General features: G+C 39.4%; 1 protein-coding gene across 2 annotated transcripts in view; it reads left to right on the top strand.

Moving 5' to 3' along the window:
- GRM3 (glutamate metabotropic receptor 3) overlaps positions 1–25,916 on the top strand; it is a 204,377-nt gene that overhangs the window by 100,906 nt on the left and 77,555 nt on the right. For both annotated transcript variants that reach the window (XM_045826932.1, XM_045826931.1), the window contains exon 2: positions 14,484–15,095. In XM_045826932.1, the coding sequence (XP_045682888.1) occupies positions 14,628–15,095 (468 nt within the window). In that variant the 5' untranslated portion in view covers positions 14,484–14,627. The remainder of the gene's footprint in view (positions 1–14,483; positions 15,096–25,916) is intronic.

Genomic DNA, 25,916 nt, shown 5'->3' with positions numbered 1-25,916 from the left:
ATTTAATTATAATGCAGAGGATAGTGACTATATGGAGAAAGGGGCAATGGAATTTGTATATTAAGATGTATACTGTGGCCCTGGCTGTGTAGCTCATTGGGAACATCATCTGTACACCAAAGGGTTGCAGGTTCAGTTCCCAGTCGAGATGGGTTCCATCCCAGTCAGGGTGCATACAGGAGGCAACTGATTGATTGATGTTTCTCTCTCACATTGATGTTCTCCCCCACCCTCTCTCTCTCAAAATCAGTAAGCATATCCTTGGGAGAGGAAAAAAGAGGTATACTATGAAAATTTTCATAGCATTAGGTTCCTGTTCTATTCTTCATTGGTTGTCATAAAATCATCTCCCCACCCAACACTTATCTTCTCTTTAGCACACACATGTCAAAGATACTGTCATTGTTCTTGGCATCCCATATGTGAAGACTCCACGGCTCTAACAAAACACATTCCAGGAGAACATTAGAGGGCAAATGCTTAAGAATGTGTTTCAATCAACACACATACATCACTTAACACACTCAGATGCTGTTATAGCAAGAACATTTACACTTACATTTCATGTAAAGTCCATGCAACATCATAAGGAAATCCATATGCTCATTTTTTGCAGTTTTCACTACAATATGAGGTGATATTTCTCAGCAAAAAAATCAGACCACATTTTCTAATTCTTATTACAAGTTTTCTACCTAATGAAGAAAAAATGTTTTAAAACAAAATCTGCTTTCCCTTGGTTATTCAGTTTTCCTCTGGGTGTCATGTGAAATGCCATCCTTCAGGTAACATCTGCGTGTCCCACCACAGGCCTGATAAAGTGGCAGCTCTCCCGTTGTGAAATGGGTCACTAGTAGGCTGTGGAGGGGGATGCTTGGCTAGTTCCACATCCATGCTACTGAGCTAATTTTGCCTACAATTTCACAGGAATTGCAGTTCAGGGCTTTGGAAATTCCCCAAGGTTATTACTCCATATGTATGCTAAACAGCAAGGTGTAAATGTCTTGCGCTAAGCCACAGTGAAAGAAACATCTGGTCAGTGGATGGAGTTGGCTCCAAAGACAGCCCTGATGAGAAAGCTAATGGATGTCAGGTGTGGAAACAAATGCTTGTTTGAGGTTTCCCTCCCTAGTTAGAGTCATTTCCAAGTGTCATGGCCCAGGAAAGGGTCTCCTGAAACTGCACAGGAATGGGTATAGACCCGAGACAAAATATTTTTGAGGCAATAATATGCGAGGGATTTAAGTGAAGGCAACACAAGCGTGTTCAAGGAAAGCGAAGCACCACAAAGACAAGCCACTGAAGGTGACCTACATGTCATGCTCTGCTTATCTCCCTTTCAGAGTCTTCTGGGATGTACAGACACAATTCCCAAAGGCAGGGAGTAATAAAAGAAAGGCCAAAAATTGGGAATCAGACATCCGCTCCACTACTCAGTAACTGAGGAGTCTTGAATGAGTGGTACTAAACCAGTTTTACTCATCAATTTATAGCAGAAATCTTGGGAGGAGTAAGTGAGCATATGTAAACCAACTTGCATGTGAGTTCAAAAAGGTTAATTTTTTTCATTTAGGAATAAAGGATCTAGTGAAAAAGAAAAGTAGGGTTTACTGCAAACTGTGAGACAAAGAAAACATTTATTTTTTTTGCTATGTAGTACCTAGCAACACACTAACCATCACAAGACAAGATCATACTAATCTACACAGATCTGTGGGAACTCACAAGTTTAGCTACAGTAATGGGTTTGTTGAAAGCTTGTCAGGTATGTGTACCACCATTCACTTTGTTACCAATGGTGACATGCTTTTGCGACACAGACTATGACCAAACATGTAGCACAACTTTTCTCTAGAATAATACCCATTGGATAAACCAAATAATGTAGACTTTACTAATTCCATGAGCGAATCAACTGGATTGATGTTCGGACTTAGAAAAAAATAAGCTGACTTCAGAATGAAAAGAGAGCTTTGGCCAGTGTGGTTCGGCTGGTTAGACAACATCCCTCAAACTGAAAGGCTGCAGGTTCAATTCCTGGTCAGGGCATGTGCCTGGGTTGTGGGTTCGGTTCCCTGGTCAGGGTATGTGCAAGAGGCAACTGACTGATGTTTTTCTTTCACATCAATGATTCTTTCCCTCTCTTTCTTTCTCCTTTCCCCTCTCTCTATAATCAATAAAAGGAAAAAAAGAAGAAGAGAGCTCTGGCTGGGAGGTTCAATTGGTTAGAGTATCTTCCTATGCCCCCAAGTTTTGTGGGTGCTGTCCCCAGTCAGGGCTCCTACAGAAGGCAGATGACTGGTTGTTGTTTCTCTCATATCAATGGGTTTTTTTAATCTCTCTCTTTCTTTCTAAAATCAATAAACATATCCTCAGGTGAGGATTAAAAAAAAGAATGAAAAGAGAAAGCATAAGATATCATCTTCATGTTTCCTAGGAGCTAAGAAAAATTGGATATAAAGAAACAGAGGAAAGAACTAAATGGATGGAGTGATTGAAACTGGTGATGCTAACACTAAATTTAAAGTGACAAGAGATATTTGAATCTGCTCAAGTGATCACAGGTGAAGAATACAAGGTCAGAGCAGTACCTTGAACAGCCCGAGTGGAGAGGAGAAAAGGTATGTGGAGTCCAAAGAGAAGAAGGCTGAAGTGTCAGAAACAAAGATCTAGCAGATGCAACAGAGAAAAAAAAGCCAAATATGATCAAAACAACAACCCAGATTTGACAAAAGCTTAACTGTAGAGAAAAAAAATGTGTACCTAAAACACTGGGACAGGAAGGATAATTAAAATCAACTTTCCATACAATGGTGTGTGGCCTCTTTCAATAAGACAGTTAGCTGTTACCAGAAATAGGGAGCATAAGGAAGATAATCGAAGCAGATGCCTGGGATGTATTCTCAGAACTGCTACCTACTGACATTTTGATCTTAGGCCCAACAGTTGATCTCCGTGGGCACCTGTTTCTCAGTTATCTGAACTGGCACCAGGCATCCCCGAGGGCAGAACGGTGGCACTCAGAGATTAACCACATCTGGAAAGAGCAGTGGCATCTGTAGCACGTGGAACTCTGCCTGATGGGCTGCCCATTCTACCTTGCAACAGTGATCCGTCCCAACCTCTGTGGCAGAAGCAAATAATTGTGACCATGAGAGAAAAACCTTTGGTCTTCGACAGGTTTACCACAAAATAAATTTCATAATTAGCTTTTGATGATTAACATAGTCCCAAAACACCTTTTTTTTTAAAAAAAAAAACTGTATTTAGCAGGGATGCTGTCCCACTCATCCTTACATCCTTAGAACCTTTCAGAGGGCCTGGCACACAATAGATACTATAGTGATTTTTTTTAAATGATCAAACAGAATTTCTCTAATACTGGAACATAACAAAGACAAAGGTTAATTCCATTCACTTTTCCGAGTCCGACCTGGCACTTGAGAATGGGCCTGGAGCTCAGCTTCTCTGGGCGGAGCTCGCTTTTCACCATTCTCTTCTCACCGAGCTTGTCCTGTCGGGTCACAGGTGCTGGTTGTCAGAGCCACTGTGATTGGTGCATTTGTCATTTACCTCAGATTCCTGCCTTCTTCTTAGACACAGGAAGGCAAACAAAGGGGCTGGCTTCCCATTACAATGAGGAGACGGCCCCTGTATAGCCAAAACCAATTTTACACCAAGGCCTCCCACCAGATGTTAAAGGAATTTCTCATCAGGATTAGTGGCCCCAATAAGTCCACATGTGGCTGCAAGTTTATGTCAACACCCCTGTGGCCAATTTGTCATAAAAAGCCATCTTTAAAAAATACACAGCCACCTGCTAGCCAACCTGTTTCACTTTCGCCTCGATTTTTCATTTTAAATTTTCATTGACATGTAATATACACAATTATGCAGCTTGTTGAATTTTCACAAGCTGAAATTTCCCCCATGAAACAAGAATCCAGATCAATAAGCAGAACGTTCTCAGTACTCACAAAGCATACTTCCTTCCAGTCACTAACTTCCCACATCCGCAGCCTGAAATCCGTCCTGACTTCCTACACCGCACATTACTTTTGCTTGGTTTTGGCCTTTATATAAGCAGCTTCGTAAGGTATGCACTCTTTTGTGTCTGCCATCTCCCTTTGTTGCCTGGGGAAATGGGCTTTTGTGTAACATCAGAGTGCCATAATTTCATGCTGATAACTTGGGTGTAACACAAAGAAAGGAAAGCACACCTTGAGGCTGTGTTATATGAGAGTTTGTGTTATTCTTGGTCTTTTTAGAAACACAGATAAACTCAGAACCAGCATAAAGGTTCAAGCTGTACAAGAGACACGTTAGCCCTGCTCTTTGAAAGTCTGTGTTTCAAGTTACGGCTATATGCTGGGAGCTTCCCACACTTCAGTGTGCACTGAGACAGAGGGACCAGCTCTCCCTGAAACACACATGGGGACTAGGTAAGAGGGCAGAAGGCGGCCCCAACTTGTTGGCACAGGCCCAGCAGTTGCCATGGAATTTAAAGTCTAATAATTGTTGCAGCCACTAGGACCCAAACCCCTGTAGCTGAGGCCTCTAATGCCTTGGGATAATAAAAATAAGACAGTTTGGCTGGCTGTGTCTTAGAAAATATTCTGCTCTTAGCAGAGGAGTCAGTTAATGTCCTTGTCCAGACAGACTCAGAACAAGAGGTGCCCAGCCCCCTCCCATTAAAACTCAGTATGACAGGAGAGGATCAAGGGAATAGGGGTAAAAACATGTTTTGCTAGCGAAACAGAATAAATCAATTTGCTGTGAGCACCTTGCATCTTTTTCTGGAGTGATCACTTTCCATCTTCTCTTGGCATTTTATGGCCTTTAGTACCCATAAACACCAGAATTTACTGAACATCTTAGACATTAGGCCCCACTTTGCATCATTCAGACAACAAGCAATTCCCCAAGATCACATAGCTCCTAAAATCAGACAGGAAAAAAGGCAGGATGCTGGATGATTAGCACAGGGTTGTTCAGTTCACTAAATCAGGAATAAAGACAAGGGAGGAACAACAGTGGTTTTGGACTAGAGGTGATTACATGAAGAGTCCAGAATACCCCTCAATGTCATCAGAACCATTATCAAATTATCCTCAATATCAAGAGTCCTGTTAGCAGCTAACAGTTATTGAGCTATTGTTATAATCATTTCATTTAACCCTAAAAACAGCCCCATGAGATAGGTATTAATATTGTCTCCATTTTACATATACATAAAATGGGACACAGAAAGGTGACTGTATGCCAAGGTCAGGAAACAGATTCAAACATTTGTTTGGCCACAGAGCCCACTTGGCAAAACAGTGACTTTCAAACTTTTTTTTGACCATGTTGCAGTAAGAAATTATTTCACATTGTAACCCAAAACATATGCTTATACATATACAAACGCACCCCAAAATGTTTTAGAAAATAATATTCAGCTTTACTACATCCCTTAGATCAGTATTTTGATATTTTCTATTATACTTTAACTCTTCTCTTTCCTTTTAAGTTGCATGTTACAAATAACCAATGTGTTTCATGACTCACAAATAGCTTGTGAGCTCAGATAGAACACCCTGGTCTAAAGCATCACACAATATTGCTTTCCCAGGCTCTTCCAATTTGAATCTCTAGGAATCGATTTTAAGACCATATTGTTACATTTTCCACCAGTGGTATGCTGGTCAACGTTTAACAACTAGGTCTTCAGGACTTGTGAGGGGAATGGTTATTAACATTGGTTGATTCCTGCAATATAAATACTCCCACTGTGGCCAATTTGAAGCTATCAATGTGACACCATTAAACAGACTTGGGAAGAAATACATATAAGTGGCTCTTGAGAGCTCATACCAGCCAACTAAAGTACACCAATAATTCTTCCCCAAAATTTCAACAAAACAGAACTAAAAAAATATTTTAAAGTCATGTCAATGACCAGAAGAGCTGGAGATATCTTATCAATGGCATTTACTTGCCTATTTGATGGCAATTATTTTAAGACCACAGTCTCACAGTGTCTGATAAATACAAGTTGTTTCTATTTGAGTATGGGGTACATAATTGCTGTAACTTAAAGAATATCAAATAGGCCACAATACTGCATTATCTGTATACTGGGGTATATAAAACTTCGTGATTAAAAATGTCTCTTCTTTCTTAAGTCAGTGTTTGATCTATTTAAAAATTTGACCATCCCTAAATGGGTAACAAATTAATTTACACTAATGTGTTAAAAAAACTGATGGCTTAATATAACAGATAATTTTATTTGTGATAAATAAGACAATTGAGAAAACAGGAATCTGATAAGAGAATGAAGGGAGAGATGACTTTGGAGTAGCTGCATTTCTGGGAAAAACCATCATAAATAGGGTGACACAATGGGAACCATCATGAGTCCTTGGGCCATCTGAGATGAAGAATAGCATCAGGCATCTGTCAAAGGGTATACTAGGTAAGGCAAAAGTTACAGAATTAAGTAAAATAATCTATGTAGAACACTAATCATAATTTCTGTCACTGAGTAGGTATTCAATAAATTTTTGTATCTTTAAAGAAAAGGCATAGAAAAGGAAGATATGTTCTATTCAGGTATTACTTATTGACAAGTGATATAAAACAGACTTTAAATTGACTTAGGCAAAAAAAGAGGAATTTATTGTCTCAGATAACTGGGACACTTTAGCTGAATTAAATAGCACATATAATATTGTCAGTGTCCAATATAAATATTTATATTTATATATAAATAGCATATATAATGTCACTGTTCAAGGCCGAACAGGTTCACATGACATTTGGGCAGACAGAAGAAAACTGGCTGAGCCATCAGGCTATTTGACATGCTTTTATTCCGGGATGGGCCAATCCAGGGGCACACAAGCCATGAGTCACACCAGAAAGTCCCAACTCCCTTATATACTAAGTGCACACAAAGCCAGTTGGGTGCCAACATAGCCTATCACTGGTTATGTAATAGACCTTGATTTTGAGCATGCAGGCCCTTAAACACAGTTATAGAAACACTGGAAGTTCCAGTTCCCCAGTTATCTGGGTGAGGGAGCCTGACTGATTCCATTTTCTCTACAGACAGTTTTCAGTGTTTCTCTCTCTTTGCTATACATCACACAGGCTCTTGCTTCAGGGTGGTAAAATAGCTGCCAGCAGCTCTAGACTTACATCCTTTTTTCTCAGTCACTCTAAAAGAAAGAAGATGCTTTTCTCCTGGTGGTTCTAAAATATGTTCTCAGGTTGACCCTGACTGGCAATGATTTGGTCACAGGCTCATCCTGGAACCAATTGCTGTGACCAGGGACACATCACACTCTGGTTAGTCATGTGTGTCACAAGCCACTTATCAAGCCAGGAATGGATTCACCTCACCTTATGAACACAGGCGCTGGTTCCCAAAGGGAAATGGTAACATGGCTTCCATAAAACTTAGAAAGGGATGCTAATCAGTCAAACTACAAAGGAAAATCCAGACTAACAGTTATGCCCACTATTTCTACACAGCTTTCTGCCCCACACATTGCAACCACTTCAGAACCCAAGAACTCTAATCTCTGCCTGTGAGGTCAACTAGACTCCTCCTGCCTTATGGAAGAGAAGCGCCTCCCTGCAGAAGGCTGGGGCATTCATAGGATAACCATGCAGCTTCCCTCATGCATTTCTTTGTCTCAAGGATCACAGTTTGCCTTTTATGTTTTGTCCAGTTTTATAGCTATTTTCAGGAGGAGGGTAAATCCAATACCAGTAGTAACTGGTAACAAAATGTCCAGAAGCAGAAGCTGGCTATAGATATTCTAAGGACTTCATTAGCACTAGGCAAGAATGGTGCTGTTTCAAATATTTTACCATTCACATACTGAGGAAAACTGGAGAGGTGGGGGTGATATTTTTGTAGAAACGTGTATATGTTCTGTTTTGTAAGACTTGACTGGCCAATAATGATAAAAGCCTTCTTAGATCCTAATTCTGTATTTACTTCCCAATACTACCTTGGACAATTTCTCTCTCTCTCTTTCTCTTCAGCAATATATAATGTAATTCTTCCTCACCAGGAAGCAGTAAGAGTTAATTCATTGTGCAAAACAGCTTGACATTATTCAAGAGAATGGACTATGTATACACTGGACATTAAGTATTAATAATAGCCACTTAATGGATTGTATTGCCAACAGGTGAAAATGTTCCCCTGTAAAGAGTATTCCTCCATTTTTTCCCATTATAATTTTGTCCAGAGCCAGAGAGAAAGCTTTTGACAAACCCGGTTTCTGTCTCTCTGTTCATGCTGACAAACCTGTAACTTCTATTAGACTTGGCAGCTTCTAAGAGGAAAAGGACAAAGGTAGACTGCAGGGAGTTTGGGGAGGCTCCAATTCCAAGGCTTTGTAATGAGGTTAGGAAACTTGAGGATGAAAAAACAGCTGAGACGGCAACACACACACACACACACGCCTACACACACACCCAGGAAAATACTGTGCACGTTGGCATTTAGAAAAATAACAATTTATTTTAGAGGGCAGTGACCAAGTTAATATTACTGATTAAAAGTAAATTACCAGCAATTGCCCTAAGGACCAAAGTTTTGCACAATTGTAAATCTGTTTGCCTCCCTCATAAAAGCACTTTCCTCTAAATTCAGAAAATAAAGGAAATGGGAGATATGACCTCGTGTGTGGGGTGGGGGAGTGAGGTTCAAAGGCAAAATAGTGAAGTGAGCATTTTCCCCCTTGGCTTCCTCACCATTGCCTTCTGGTTTCATCACCAAAATAGGCAGCGCCCCCTCTTCAGTGCAGTCACCCCCTCCTCAATGCGGTCAGCAGTGTAGGGTTCTCCGGCTTCTCTCATCTTCTCTATGAATAGAACAGGCTACCAGAAAGGGTCTGATCAGTGCATTTCCACAACTTGAACTAATTTTTTGGTTCACATGAGAATTCAGCAAATGAAGAGGCCCCGTACAGGTGGAGTGACGCAGAAGCCTACAGAGGAGTAGAAATTTTAAGTTAGATCTCATAAAAATTATTGTATTTTAAATAGTCAGCTATTCATAATAATTTATTAATGACTTCTGGAACAAAATACCTTTGTTCCTAGCAAGAGTAAAGGAATTAAAATTGGGTGGTGATGACGTTCTGCTATTAATAATGCCAGCTCAGCTATAGCCTCTGTTTACCCAATTGAAAAAGGCAGTCTAAGAACAAGGGCCAAGTCTTTTTTTGCCTATAATTCTGGCAGCTGAAAAATGTACAATCAAATTTATAGTCAAATTGCATATGCTAGTACTAACCCTAACTTTTCTTCAGATCAGCTGAGTGTGCAGACTTTGAGTGAAGGCTCAGAAGCCCTTCTGCAACTTCAGGATTTATTTGTAGTCAAAAACAAGCAAGTTTTCTGGCATTTTATCTCCCCGGGTAAACTACTTATTCATTAAGTCAAACTGGATTTTACTTCCAACAATAAGTCCTTGTGCAAAGTCAAGAGATGAAGGAAAACACATATTAGCATATGCAGAGTATAGAAATGCTTCCTGCCCACATATTCCAGGGGTTATATTCACAGCAAACCTCTGAGATTCCATTAATTCATGGATTAATAAAACATGGGTGAGCAGGTAGCGTATGGAGAGGGCTACACATGCTTGTTTATAGTTAACACATCACTCATCGTCCCTCCTGGAATGAAGAACTTTGACTGCAGAGCTGCAATTCTCTCATTGCATATGAATGTGGCTGCAGTGGGGAGCCTGCTTATCTGGGGAATGTGCTGCCGGCTGATTTATAATGAAAGGAACCTGAAGAGAAGTAGTTGGTGCCTTTTCCCACAATCCGATAAGCTGTTACACAGAGATAAACAGTTGCATTGAATTAAGCATGTTGGTCTATTTGTCACTGTTAAATTTTAATTTTCCTGTTCTTTTAGTTTCTTAAGGCTTCATTTTAAATCACGCTAAGTGTTTTCAAATTATGCTTGTCCCTACAGTCTTAATCATTATAAATTCTGCTTTAAGAAAAAGGTATATAAGAAAATACTAAGACACTGTATTTAAATGTTACTCTAATTGATTTTTAATTTGTAATTCTCTAAGACTACATTAAAAATTTCTTAAAGATCCCTCCCTGACAGAGGACTTAAAGGAAAAATATTTTACATGATATTTTTGCCAGTCAACTTGTTTTTAAGATCTGTATATCTAATTTCTAAATGAATATGCTATATAAGTTGTAATGAATTACTTTTTGAGTCAAGCATTTAGTAGTAATCACCATGTTAAAAATCTATGATATACTTATTTTTAAGATTTTCATAAGTTATAGAGATAGTTGTTAGAAATAGATACGTATACTTTTCCATCACTTTCTACATAAATATATCTAAGCATTTAAAATGTTGACAACAGAGATAATATTCATTTGTTTACAATTGGGTATCGAGTTCATCGCCTAGCACATATGGTAGGTACTCAATAAATATTTGATGAATGAATGCATCTTTGAAACTTTGAAATACAATAATATGCATATGCCTAATTTAGTATTCTCCTGACCAAAAACTTAAAAAGTAAATGTACATCAACTTTGGGGCACATCCCTCCTGGCTTTTTAAGGACTTACCATAGCTGATACAAAGGGAGCATTTTCTTACTATAGCTGATACAAAGGGAGCATTTTCTCCTACATATACACAAAGTAACTCCTGTAGTTCCACCTGTTGACAGTTCTATCATTAAGGAGGATAATAGGGTAAGAGCACCTGGCATGATTAAGTAGGTAATGAAATAAAACAATCAATTTCTTTGCTCGAATTCCCATTTCCTATGTCACAAATAAAATAGCAAAGTCATGTGCAAACATAATCATTGTGTCTTCAAGAAATATTTGTTGAGTGTTTTCTGGATTGCAGATGCTACGCCAGTTCCTGAATACACAGAAATGCATGAAACATAGCTCCTACTTGTGAAACAGGCGAATTGATAGACACTATTACTTTCAGTGTAATGCCATGTTTCATTTGAAGTCATCTTTGACTAAGAGCATTTTCCCAAGAGAGAATTAAGCTTTCCATGAACTATGCTGTCATCTTTACCCATTAAGTAGTCAAAGTTCATATTCAAGAGATACCTGCACTTTTTCATAATGGTAAGACTATGCTGATGACCTTCTTTTAATTAATTACTCTATTTTATAAGGCACATAAAACAATTATTTTATAGAGAAATTTCTGATTCTTCATCATTACTGATAATGATTGCGGTGTCTTTTGCCTTCTATGGCATCTTTGCTTCAAAGGGAATTGCACATAAGGATCGAAGAGAGACCAGAAATTGACATAAAATTTTTAAAAATTCTACTGCAGAGTCAACTTTTTAAAACATTAGTGTTATCCTTTCTGGTGCCCTGTGGCCAATCTCCCAGAGAGGTTTTGGGTTAACACTGAGCATTCCAAAGACTGCTGCCATCATGGCTGAGGTTCACACCTAAATAAATAAACAAAACAAAACCCAGAGGACTTGTGTGTCTCAAGAAAACAACCTATCACTTGCTCCATGCAAAAGGAACAGAAAGAATGTGGGAGGTTGGTTTTATCGGACACTGCTAGCATGAAAAGGGAAAAATATCAAAACTGTTGAACAGCAGACTCATTCTTGTCTTAGTTTTTTGTAGAGTTTTGTTTCTTTCTTCAGACCTTAAAAATCCTAAATGCTGTGCCATTTCATTCATTCCCACTGAGCAGATAAGGAAACAAATGTGAGTTATAATAGGAATAGCAAATATTTCTTGAACTAGCTACAGCAGGAAGTAAACAATTGCACTGGGGAAGGAAAATAGGAAAGAATTCTTGGCCTTTCCTGGTAGTGACTATTGAGTCCTTTTTTAAATTTTTATTTATTGATTTTAGAAAAAGAGGAAGAGAGAGAGAGAAACATCAATTTATTGTTCCACTTATTTATGTATTCACTGACTGGTTGATTCTTGTATGTGCCCTGATCCGGGATCGAACCCTCAGCCTTGGTGTATCATGATGATGTTCTAACCAACTGCGCTACCTGGCCACAGCTATGACTATTGAGTCTTAAATTAGTGGGTGTGTACCAGATAAATGGGCATAGAAGGGCATTTACAATCAAGGGAACAATTTGAGTAGAAGGAAGAGGTCATCAACATTCTGGTGTCCACTAAAGTGACCATAATTCAATATGGCTGAAGCATAGATTTGAAGGTAGAGGTGGAACAAAGTTGATGGGCACAGTGAACAATAAGACTTGAGAACTAGCCAGGGAAAAGATCATAGGGCAGGAATAAGTCAATTCTCCAACCTAGAGGAAACAGAGAGTAGATATAGATCAACAGGAGATGGGCCACTCTGAGCAGCAGTTAAGATTATGTTTTGGACAGAGTGTTTCCTTTAATGGGACACTATTTAGATTGTTAACATTTGCTAAGTTACTCAAGAACACACAGGTGTCATGGCTTTCAGGAATCCTGACTGAGCCACCAGGAGAGCTCCCTCCTTCATAACACTTCACCAATCCACAATTATGCACAAAAGCAGGAGAGCAGGCAGGCATACTACACCACACAGACAGGGGTGAGCAACTGTATGGCAGGGGGATGTTCCAGGAGCCTGAGTCATCACTTTTCTCATCTAACTCCATATGTCAAATAAGCTCACCTTACCTAGGAGGAAGAGGGGTGGGCAAGCAGAGTGAGAGTGTTGCCCAGAGTTTTCTCTAGTGCTAGGAAGCTGACTAACAGTACCATAGTAGGTCCATTGGTTTGTGTGCATGCAGTGGTTTCCAAAACCAACCCAAGGGTTTTGGAGAGATCCGAGAAGTAAATGTAGGTCAACTTGGGGACACATTTCTCTTGGTTTATTAGGGACCCACCAGAGCTGCAACTTCCTAACACAAAGACAGCATTTTTCTCCTAGATATACATACAAAATAATTTCTGTAGTTCTACCTGTTGGCAGTTCTATCATCAAAGACCTTAGCCTGCCATCAAAAACACATCCTCACAGCAGGGCCTTGCCTACCTTGATTCCTACAAGATGCATATTTTCTAGCATATGTTGTATAAAGAAGCTCAATTAATGGAACTTCCTTGAGCTACAATCTACTATGCAAACCTCAGCACTAGCACTCACTGCATCCTCTAAATGTGAAGACCACATCAGGAGTTGCCTGACACTGGCCAGCAATTGCTCTTTACCCATCATCTATATTGTACAAGTTATGCAATAATAGTTTTTAAAATTTAGTACTTGAGGAAGGTTATCTTTTTGTAACTCACAATAAGTTGCTTTGGAGGTTGGCAGCAGCCCTCTAGAAATCTACTGCTATGGTCCTGTTAGAGAAAACAAGAGCCTGAAACAGTGAGAATAGAAAAGGAGAGACAGCTCTGAGAGGTGTTAAGCAGGTAGACCCTGCAGAACTTGGTGGCCAATTGAAAGAAAATAGGAGAGAGTGAAATCAGAAGGACTCTAATAGGTTTCTAGCTTGAGGGCCTGGGTACAGAGAAGATCCATTCACAGAGATAAGGGAGAGTTTATGACAGGTAGACTTGGAGGTGTCAGAGGGGTGTGTGTGTGGAGCTGTTTAGCAGTTAACTTAGGAGTCATTTAAGTGGTGATTGAAGCTATGAACCTTGGAGGAGCTAGCTCAGGAAAGGGGTGGGGTTGAGGGTATTCAGCAATGGAATTTGAGATGTAGTCAGAAGTGAAGCATGAAAATAGAAACCTAGAAAGTTGCAAACAGGTAGAAAACAGTCAAGATTTCAATTAAAATCATGTAAAATGAGGAGTACAGTGGGTATATATGGAATTTAGAAACTAGCAGATCAGTAGTAGCTTTTTCCAAAGCCATTTGTTAGAGCAGTAAAGAAAGAATCTCAAGCGCAATGGCTTGAGAGCACCTGGGATAAGGGGAAGTGGGCACAATGCTGCAGATGATTCTTTTGAAGAGGTCATCTCTGAAGAGAGGACAGGGATGTAGTGGTAGGAATTCAGAAATGGTGACAGAGCTACAATTGTGTTTTGCTCACTTCCAAATGAAAAGGGAAGAATGGGTAAAAAGGGTGTTGCTTATAAATGTAGCTGAAAGAGAGGGGATAAACATTCATACCAAGTTGAATCTCTACCAATAGGTAAGTAAATGACTGAACTCGGCATTAGAAAAACCAGAGTCTGAATACTACCTCCATCCTAAGTATACTTTGTCAAGTTACTTTACCTCTTTAGTCTTCAGTCACCAATTCTGAGAGCTGGGACCACTAAGATCTACATTACAGTGGGTTGTTAGGACTGAGTGAGGATGCTATGGGAGAGTGCTTGGTGCAGTGCTGCAGTGGTTCAATGTGTTGTCAGTAAATGGTATTTTGAGTCATTATCCTATCAAGGACTGAATGGGACCATTGATGTAATTATGGTTGCTTTCTTTACCATTTTTGTTCATATAATTTTTATCTCTCTAGGAATTTGGTGACAGGATCTGCTAGTCTGTTCCTCCCTTATATGAAGGACAGGACAAAGATCCAGTTTGGAAATGAGAGAGGAAGACTAGTGGGCAACATTGGTTCTGTCCATTGATATCTCCAAGAGGTACAGAAACAGGATTCATGAAGATGTTGACAAGACTCCAAGTTCTTACCTTAGCTTTGTTTTCAAAGGGATTTTTACTCTCTTTAGGGGACCATAATTTTATGAGGAAGGAGATTAAAATAGAAGGTGACCTTGTGTTAGGGGGCTTATTTCCTATTAATGAAAAAGGCACCGGAACTGAAGAATGCGGACGAATCAATGAAGACCGAGGGATTCAACGCCTGGAAGCCATGTTGTTTGCTATTGATGAAATCAACAAAGACGATTACTTGCTACCAGGAGTGAAGTTGGGCGTTCACATTTTGGATACATGCTCAAGGGATACCTATGCATTAGAGCAATCACTGGAATTTGTCAGGGCATCTTTGACTAAAGTGGATGAAGCTGAGCATATGTGTCCTGATGGATCCTATGCCATTCAAGAAAATAGCCCACTGCTCATTGCAGGCGTCATTGGCGGCTCTTACAGCAGTGTTTCCATACAGGTAAGACTGGCCAGGGCTACTACTAAAACACTGTGTCTCTTTCATTTTATGTCTTGGGGAAACAAAAGAAAGACTATCCTAATAACTTCATAAATGGATGATATTGGTAATTGTTCATATCTATGGGTATTTGATAATATAGGTTTTCAGACAGAACAGTTCTCCAGTAATAAAAATTGTTTAGAAGTATATCAAGTAGCTACTGCAGCATAAGAACCTACTCCAAATTTCAGTGGCTTAAAAATTAATTATTATTGTAGTTTACAAGTCTGAAGATCAACAGGAGTGAGCTGATCAAGGCTGAGTTCAGCTAGCAGTGACTGCTCTAAGTTGTCCCTTATTCTCTAACTGGAATCAGTGGGCTAGCCCAAGTTTATCTTCTAAGAGTGATGGCAGAGGTGCCAGCAAACACAAACTTAACAACACAAGCCCCTTCCAAGCTTTCTTTGCATCAATCTGCTAATATCCCAGTGTTAAGGCAACTCACAGGGCTCACCCCAGAATCAAGGCGTAAGGAAATATGTCCTGCCCACAAGGCAAGTGCAGCAAAGTTACATCACCAAGGATATAGATACATGGTGGAGTAATGAACTGAAGCCATTGATACAGTCAATTGTATACGAGAAGGTACAATTTCACTGAACTCTATTTTTTCACACTAATTTTTACTAAAGTATAGTTTTGTTCAGAGATAAATTATAAACAATTCCTCATGGTAGAAAAGATGAAAAGGCATGCAGAGTAGCCAGATAATTACTACCAAAACAGAGTGAAGGAACAACTCAGCTTGCAACTTAAATTAATGCAAATCTGGTAATTGGTTCTCATCATTTTGTTAGGGAAAGAAGGAATATATTATTCAAACTTTTGCAATGCTCACCACTTACAGGGTCACAGAATTTTAGAGATGAAAATGAACTGAGAAATCATCTAGTTCAACTCTCTCATTTTCCCAAGCTCTGGAAATACTGGTTTCCAAAAACTCTCTTTGTTAGGTAGCACAGGAACTGGGACTTGGTTGGATCCTTTGGACTTTGGGGCTCTTTCAGCTGTCTCATATGATTTCTATATGTTACTCAAAATTCAATATTTTTTTTTGCTGAGAGTATTAATGTCACAGTAATAAAAGGATATGATTCTAGGAGTCACATACTTTGCTTCCTGCCAAATTACTATAATCAAAGCCCAAAGCACTAGAGGAAGCCATATCACATTCATGCTGTCTTCATATGTCACAGACCACTTAAATTTCCTCTCTTGGTATTAGAATAACCTTATTTCTGTATCAGAGATTTGTGGCATTCAAAGTTCTATGTACAATTTCATGCTGTTCTAAATGAGCTTTTTAAAATTTCTTTCTTCAGAGCACACCCTCATATTATGGGTAATTACAATAATTAATTTTTCATAAACACCCTTTGACTTCATTAGATAGAAAATATTGCACATTTCAAAGCATATCATGTTAATGTTGCCATTATTTCTATACTTGGATCAAGAGAGATGGAATTTCCTATTTGAGAAAAGAGAATTAAAACTATGCATCTGTCATACTTCACTAAAAATTTTACCAGATATGTGCCAATCATTTCATATTTATATTATACCCATTATTACTGTTAGTAAGGGATTATATATATGCCTTTCTAACCTTTGTTTCTCCCAGTGAAGTAAATACTACTCTACAGCAGATGTGTAAATACCTATTCATCCAAAGTAATTAACAAACTATGCCAGGCAAATAGATATTTTTAATCTAATTTTACTCTTTTATTACCTATACACTCCTCAAAAGAGGTGAGATTGTTTTAGGGGGGAAAATGTGAACTATTATAATCCTGTACTGTTCACAAGGGACGAAGCCACCTCTCAATCATGAGAGGACCTGGCTTATTATTTTATTTACCTGATTCATATCACCAAAAAATCACAAATGCTGATACAACCCCAATGTGTACTAGCTTACCTATAAAATAAGGACAATAGTTTCTATCTTAAAAAGTTGTTGAGGAAATAAAATGAGAGCAATTAAAATGCCTCACTAAAGACCAATAGATTCAATAAATATCACTAAAATTATGGGAAAAGTCCATGGAAGAGCCACATGTAAAACCAGCTCCATGCCTTCCCCTCCCTGTGGCCCAGCAGTCCCATGAAGTCGCTGCGGGCGCCCCATGTACCTCATCAGCAGGTCCTCATCAGCAAGTGGAAAGGTCTCACTGTTGCAGGGGTTGGAGAGACCACTAGAGTAATAAAGTATACAGCCTTGATATCAAGTAACTTAAAACCTGGCTGTGGGTACAATACTACTATATAATAACAGTGACTGCATTTCAGAATATGCCCATGTGGCTTGCAAAGTAAGAAATAACATTTAGAAAGTTTTGAGGATGACTGAGAAAATGAAAGGTGCACTGGAGAAAGGCTAGTTGGGCCACAGTGTGAAAGAGATCCTGGATACGAGGAGGACAATCAGAAAGTTGTGGCAGGTTTTCTGTGCACAAGAGGACAGATACCTTGACAGCAGTAAGGAGGTGTACTGAAGAGGAAGGGAAGGTGAGGGCTGTACCCCCTCCTCCATGGCCCCACATGTCCTGATTGCTCAGTCTTGATTAGATGGTACACTTGTCCCAGCCAAGGTAAGTTTGGAGGTGGAGCAATTTGTCTATGCAGTGACCTCCAGGAAGTTTTCCAAGGAACCCTGTGCCACAATGCCTTGCTTTCAGCTAGGCATCATGAATGAAAGGGGTCTTAGAGGACTTTCATACAGCTAATATTTTAAGTGTATTATCCTCTTGACACATATCTGTCTTGTAATAAGAATTCTAAAATATAGTCAATGGTAATCCAAAACAATACATTTTAATGATGAATTTAAGGTACTCTTGTACGCTAATGAGGTAAACATTTCAGCAGAGAGGATTTTGGGGGTACCTGTCACACTCATCTCCTTCTGCTCCTGGACCGGTTCTGATCATACACCCTGGTGTCTGGTAACCATGGTGACAGCATATAGCTTGTAGCCACAAAATCCCATGACCATCAGTCAAAACTGACATCTATTTTTAACTATTTTTTAAAAATCTTGACTTGAGGACATGTTTATTGATTTTAGAGAAAAAGAAAGGGAGAAAGAGACAGAGAGACAAAGAAATAATAAAGTGACAGAAAAATATCAATCAGTTGCCTCTCACATGTACCAAACTGGACATGAAACCTGCAACCTAGCTATGTGCCCTGACCAGGGATTGAACCTGCAACCTTCTGATGTGCAGGAGGACATTCCAACCAACTGAGACACCTGGTCAAGGCCATTTTTAACTACTTTCAACTTCCTGAATATTTTCTGGAAAGTGTCTTTGCTTGAACTGAGCAGGAGGGGAAAAAAGAGGATGAAACTGTAGAAGAAATGTACTAGTACAAATCCACCACACAATTTAAAAAATTCTTATTATCTGCCCTGGCTGGTGTAGCTCAGTGTATTGAGCACAGGCCTGTGAACCAAAGGGTCACCGTTTCATTCCCAGTCCAGGCACATGCCTGGGTTGCAGGCCAGGTGCCCCTAGTAGGGGGCACATGAGAGGCAACCACACACTCATGTTTCTCTCCCTTTCTTTCTCCCTCCTTTAAAAAAGGGGGAAAAAAAGAAGAAGAAAATTCCTATTACCTAATTGTAGCATCCAGTCCCAAACCAGGTCATAGACTTTTCAGTCATAAAATTGCCTGTTGAGAGAGAGAGAGAGAATTAGAGAGGATGATAATACTTGTGCATCTTCACTTTTGTGGTTGGGTCAGTTAGAGTGTATAATCTCCCCACTTGGGCTACATTGCTTGAGGAGGTGCTTTCTTTGCAGCTTCCTCTTCTTTTCATTATCTTTCCACTAAAGAAGAAGAATTCTCCTGGAAGGCAGTAGAGAAGATAGGCCTCACTGTGCGTACAATAGGCAATGTTTGCAGATAACAAAAACTACATGAAAGAAGAAATTTTTAATGATTTGCCAGGTTAAGCTATATCACCACTGATGCAGACTTGGATAGTTATTTTCCCAACACTTAGTAAGACAAACCATTCCGTGGTCACACCCTTTATAAAGCAACAGTATTGATTTCTGAACTTGGTAATCAATGAAAGCTAGCATCATAATCCTTCTTTATTAACAAATATACATGGGGTCTACCCACTTTTTCTAGTGAATAAGTTTCTTTTCAAAGCATTTTTAACACTGTTCTTCAATTCTCTATAAGCCTGCAATCCACCCACTTAAGGGAAAATGGTATTTATTCAAGAAGAGAATCAGGCCAGTTGCATTTTGCTAAGCAGTTGTCTCTGCAGTACTTATTTTGCAGCAGGGTTTATGTTTGTGCTTTTTCAAATAGACTATAGTTAGCGCTCCTAAGTTGTTCAGTCTAAAATGTCCTTTGAAATGTTCCAAAAATGTTCCTCACTCTTTTCAGAGGGTGCACCATTCTGTCAGTTTCTCTTGCCTAGCTGGAGCAAATTGTAGCTGGAACATGACAGGCATAAATTGACCTAGTTATTGTTGTGCCCCTTAGTGTTAAAGTAACCTCAGCAACAAATGGGGATTTGGGTTAGACGGCATGTAAAAGCTGAGCATAGATAGGACAGGGAGAGCCCTGAAAGGATCTTACTACCTCTTCGCATTTGCAGTATAGTCAGAGCCTTTTATAGAATTTTTGGTAATATTCATATCTCAGGAACTCTCTGTTGTGGGAAAAGGTCATTATAACATTATTTATCATGACATAGATTTGGATATGTCATGCATTGCTCACATTTGAGAAGAATAACCCCTTAAACTAACTCCCTTGCAGTGTCAGATGTTGTCTAGATGAGGTTAGGAAACAACACGTAGACTCCTCTCTATTATTCCTCTTCCACCCGATGCCACAGTGTGAAAAGTGGACCACCACTGGTCAACTTATATTAAGTATTGCCCTTCCTCAATTATTCATTCCTTCTTTAAATTCAAATGCTTTTGAATTGCTGATGTAATTACAGGCAAATCAGAAAAACTGGTGAAAGACTTCAAGGTATAAAGCCTTCAATATAGTTCACTGTGTCCCCAGTATCAGATAGATTGCTGAATGGAAAATATTAATATTTTTGTGGATCAATAAATTAAATACAGAGCAGTGTTGCGCGTGGGTCACCGGCTAGCAGTGACCACGGCACACTGTGGATGGCTCGACAATAAACACGCGAGAAAAAACACACATGCACAGAGACAAACCAGTTTCTGTGGGGAAGTAGGGACAGAATGGCCACCCCCCCTAGTGGGGAGCGTGCTGATCCACCGTCCATACCTGCTTTTATTAGGCTCATTTTGCATAATAACTCAGGTAACGTACAATACTCATTAGGGGAAGTAAGGAATATAGGAAACAAAGAACTCTGCCAGTCTATTGAGTTGGGGGTCAAAGAGCTGTAAGGCTGAGGAACAAACTAGCTTCCTCCTAAGACCCTCCTCATTCAACTGAGAGCGTTCTTAAACAAAGAAGGTTTCACAGTAATTTACATGTTCTTTCTTAGGCCTGATCACCCCGGGAAATCCGCACTTCCCAGTACCGAGCTGTACTTCCCCGTCATTGTTTCAGGCTTAGGTGGAGCGCGGGAACTAAAGCCACCGAGAGATAAGGAGATTTTCTTCCGGACGCTGAGAACTCAGACTTTGTCAGAGCCGAGGAGTGAGGGTCCATCACCCCCTTTTGCTGCAGCCCCCCAAGTCCTTCTTTTGGGGGGGGCCTCCCAAAGTGATCGTGCCTGGCTTGGGTTGTTCCCCCGTAGGGGAATCTTACCCGTCTTTGGCTAACCGACCAAGCTTTTTTGGGGGTTCAGCAGCAGAAACAGCATTACTGCCAGGAGATAAGCCTTTGTCTCCTTGCTGGCTCACGGTTCCAAGGGCGTTCCCTTAGCTTTAGCCTAGGCGGGGGTCTCAGCTTCTAATACCAGTCAGGGCGGTTCCCAACAGAGCAGAGCTTCTCAACCTTGGCACTGTTGGGATAGATAATTCTTTGCTGCATGGAGCTGCCCTGTGGATTGTGGGACATTTAGCTACATCACTGACCTCCCTCCACTAGAGTGTATATCATTGCACCCCAAGTTGTGACATCCAAAAATACTTCCATACATTGCCAATTATAAAATTATCCACCTTTTCCACTGGCAAACTGACTGAGAGCAAAGCACAGTTAGGACCAATATAAGGAATCGTTCTTAGAAATGAAATAGAATTGTCTAGAAGGAGGGGGATATAGGAAGTGATTCTTCTGTCACTGGAGTTATTCAAACAAAGTTGGCCTATAATTGAGGAAATTGAAGCAACATATTAGTATCTGAACTACAGATGCTCTTTGACTTACAGTGGAGTTACATCTTGATAATTATAAGTTGAAAATATTGTAAACAAAAAATGCACTTAATATACCCACCTACCAAACAGCATAGCTTCATGGAGCCCACCTGAGGTGTGCTCAGAACACTTACAGTAGCCTACTGTTGGGCAAAGTCATCTCACCTCTGCTGCCCAACATCATGAGAGAGTATTGTACTGCATGGCTAGCTCTGGAACAAATCAAAATGTAATGTTTATTGCCTACTGAATGTGTACCACTTTTTCACTCTTATAAAGTAAAAAACTGTAAGTCAAACCACTATAAATTGGGGATCACTTGTGTAAGGCATTTAAAGGCATTTCTTAATTTTAAAATTACATGTTGCTCAAGCAAAATATTCCACTATTAGGATGTGAACGAAGTATCTAAGACCTGAAACAAACAAATAATAGGCTCTTTTCCATCAGGGTCACCTGAATAAGTCTAGTCAAATTGTCATTTCACTCGATTATGGCAGTATTTTTATGGGCTTGGTGAATCAAGCTTCTCAATTACTAACATATTATAACTAGGACACTCATAAAATCTTTTTTTCATCAGAAAATAAGCCTGTATTAAGCATACATATTTTAGGTGCAGCAAGACCACAGTTGTGTAGAATCTGGGTAACATGAGGCAGAGAGAATGTAAAATACGATTTTTAAATAGTAGACATGTTATGAACTCCTAACACATGTATAAACAACTTAGAAAATATATCAGATCCATACATACAACAGGCACAAGTATAGGATCTGAGTATCAATTGACAACCTAAGTACTAGGAGACCAGGGAGAATATCAGAATGAGCAGAAAAGAATGGAGTTGAACAGGAACAAGACTTTTAGATATGTATAAACAGAAAACCTGCCTTTGAAGGCATCCTGGAAAGTTGCTTTCTCCTAGTCTACTGGATAGTATCTGCATATTTTCTCATTAAAGAGAGAACATAGTGTTTCTTCCACATGGAATGTAATGTTCTTTAGCTGTTTGTAGGCCTTGCCAAGTCCTTCTCTTCTTTAGTTCACAGCTCAAACCCCATCCCTTTTGGGAAATCTCTCCCAAGCTCCTGCCACATAAACACACACCTCCATTACTACCTTATTAAATGTAACTGCTTATTTGCATATGTATATTCTCCCACCAAACTATAAGCTTCTTCAGTATAGGAACCACATCTTTTTGCCTTTGTACTGAGGGCACCTAAAACAATTCTCTTCCACGCTGAGAGTGAGTGCTTTTTGAATGCATTGAATGAACAGAATGATAACCTAAAACACGTCCACAAGGCTGCAAATCCCTAAGTGAATCTTGGACTGGAGACCACAACCATGATCTGCTTATTCTAGATTACTGGGTGTTCACAAATGAAAATCAGCATTTGCCTATGTGGGAAAACTGGTTTTGATACAAAACACAGATGCGTAGTGAAGTGGGCACGAGGACAAAACTTCTCCCACCTCTCCACCTCCACTGCCTCCCTTGTGCCACAGAAGATGCCTCAATTTGAGAACAGCTCTCAGGTTTCCACTCATTGCCCTTAGACTGACTATCCAAAGAAGACCACCCAAGACTCAATACAACTGGGCACCCAAGACCCTCGCAGATAAGGTTAATGCTCTGTCCATACTCTACTCCAGCTGTGTGCAGTCTCTTCACATAAAATACACACAGTGGGCCGGCGATGCCAGATCCTGTGCTGATAGCTAACACAAAAGAAAAGGAAACACCATCCTTAAGAAAAGCAGAGTGACAGCATTACAAATCCATTTTCTAATCTACCTTTAGTGTTCCTATCACTAGAAATGTCAAAAAGATAGTTGCATTTAGTAAGTTTAATATTATAAATATAATAGTCATAGCACAGGTACATTACAACTATTTTAGTGTGACTATTTAGTGTTACATTACAACACTTTTAGTGTGACTTGAAAATTATCAGCTCAGCAATCTTACTAAGATTTCTTTAACCCTTCATTGCTGCTCCTCTCATGCCCTAGATGAAATAGTAGTAGTACCCCTCTTGCTGGGTTATTGTGGGGGTTAAATGAGAAAACACACGAAAAGAGTAAAACTGGTGTTTTACAAAAATGAGCATGCAACATTTTAGATTTTACTAAATATTATCTGAGAGTTTTTTTGAAATTTAACATCCCCAGTCCAAGAAGAACAGTCCCAAGAGCAACTGAGGCTTATAAGAGCTTAATATCAAGTTTAAGTTTCTACCACTTTGTAAGTATTGGAATCCACATTAAAATCCAGATAGCTTGCCTCCTACACCATTGTGCCAATCACCCCCTCACACAATCTAAGCTTCAGGAAAACTGGACTCCTGAGTTATCTCAGCCAGAATCTTCTTGTGGATTTGCTCCCCAGACTTTTCATTCTAAGGCATTCTCACAAAGCTGATGGTTTTGAACTCTCCTTCAATTGCACCTGCTTCCTCTCCTCCAAAAAGGGCAAAGCCGTTCAAGGACTTCATCACAGGCAGAGAGGCAATAGCAACAGCAATCTAAAAATCCTTTTAATAACATTGTTTCATTGTAGAAAGTTTTCACCAGAGGTAATTTTCTAAGGGGCACTATTGTTTTCCTTTCCTTTGTTAATTTATTACTTAATTAATTTCCCTTCTGTCATGTGCTTATTGAGAAACTAGTCCTGAGGCAAGTAATAGGTTACTGTTAGGACCCCTCTCCACAGGGCAATAGACTGGCCCAGGGCTGAGAATCAGCTTCTGTTGCACCACGTGTCTGTGACTGAGAGTCAGGGAATGAAATGGAAAGTATGCAGACACTCCTGAAATATCAACAAATGTCTTAGATTATGATTATAGATTAATCAGCAAACTAATGGAAATAGGACTCTTAAGACAGGCTTTTGCTTTAATAACACAAAGTTCTCTTTCAAAATTACCATTAAATATATGCCTTTTCAATAGATCAGTGTGTACAGGACTCAGTATTTCCATAAGGAAAGAGCCAACACTTAGCTGTTGATAACAAAGTCCATTGATTTAATGTAGTAGAAGTGCTTTTACTGGTCTGTGAAACACACAGTTGAAAATTTACAGAATATTTTTCCAATTAGTGGACTTCGGAAATTTAAGAATAGTGTTTCAAAACACCTGCAGTTAAACTCTAAATAAGCGTGGATGCTCCAGGTGGTGTATCAGTGGGACTTCCAACACTGAATTGCAGTGGCTCTATTTTTGACATCACCACCTGGTAGATTATGAAAATCCCTCTGTTACTAGTGACAAAGTCCTAATTCTTGCCACAGGGGAGAATACAATAGAAGCAACACTTTCAAAAATTGTATTCCAAACATAGACCAGATTTCCTTGCCAAGCGGTCAGAATAGCAAAGCATCTGGAGACATTTGCCAGCAGTTAGTAGGGTGAAAAGTGCACAGCACACAGCCCAGGGACTAGCTGGTTCCTCCCAGGCACAGGGCCTCCAGTTCTGGTAGCTGCCATTAGGTTCACAGTGTGGCCTCCTAGAATGCAAATTAGGCAATTAAGTTCTTCCAACGTGGAAAACAGATGTGATTGACCACATAATCTACAATTTGTCCAGAATTTTTATGTAATAAGGTCTATATATGTATTAAGCACAGATTACCTAGGGTTACATAGTAGTTTTAAGTAACATCATTTACACAAGATTTAAAGAAATTCAACAGTAAATGTAGGTTAGCACCATCCAGTGAATTTCAACTGTTATCAATGGTTACTTAACAGACCCTCAGTTTTTATTTCTACATTAAAGAAAGCCTTTTTGTTATCTTTTCTTAGATGCTTCAAGAAATTTAAAAGCTCTTTAGCTTTTCTATAGTCTCCAACAACCAAAATTATTTATGACCCACTTGTTTCCAAGAAGAATTCAAGGTGACCTGTAGTGACACAAATAGGAAAACAAATTAAGTGTTTGAGTAATTACTATCAATCAAATAAATGGTTTTAAGTGGACTCAAATTTTTCTTTACACCTCTAATCTTGGCCTTCCTATTATTAGTTTGTTCATTGTTTTTCAGGTTACATGATCTCTGGCCTTCAAGATCTCACAGCTTAATTTAGAATGAATGTTTTGCCCATCCCATTACCCTGCCCTAACCCTTTCCTCCCAAGGTGGATGTCATCCACTGTAGTCTTTTTAAAATATAACTTTGGTCATGTCATTCTCTTAATTAAAAACTTTTAATGTCCTCTTATAGGATAAAATTCAAGTTCCCTAGCATAGCATATGAAATACTGGGCAGTCTGGCCACAATCCCTCTCTTCTTCCTTACCCTACCCATCCTACAAGACACTGGGTACTCCGATAGTACTGAGCTATCTGATACTACAAAAGCAAATGCACTTTTTTCATTTCTGTCTTCATGCTCTTTTCTCTGCCTAGAAACATTTTCCCCTTTCTCTGCCTGACAAA

This window comes from Phyllostomus hastatus, unplaced genomic scaffold (assembly GCF_019186645.2).
Source record: "Phyllostomus hastatus isolate PE091 unplaced genomic scaffold, TTU_PhHast_1.1 phas_scaffold_78, whole genome shotgun sequence".
Taxonomy (NCBI): Eukaryota; Metazoa; Chordata; class Mammalia; order Chiroptera; family Phyllostomidae; genus Phyllostomus; species Phyllostomus hastatus.
Note: the sequence above shows the minus strand (reverse complement) of the source record. Positions and strands in the feature narration are given on the sequence as shown.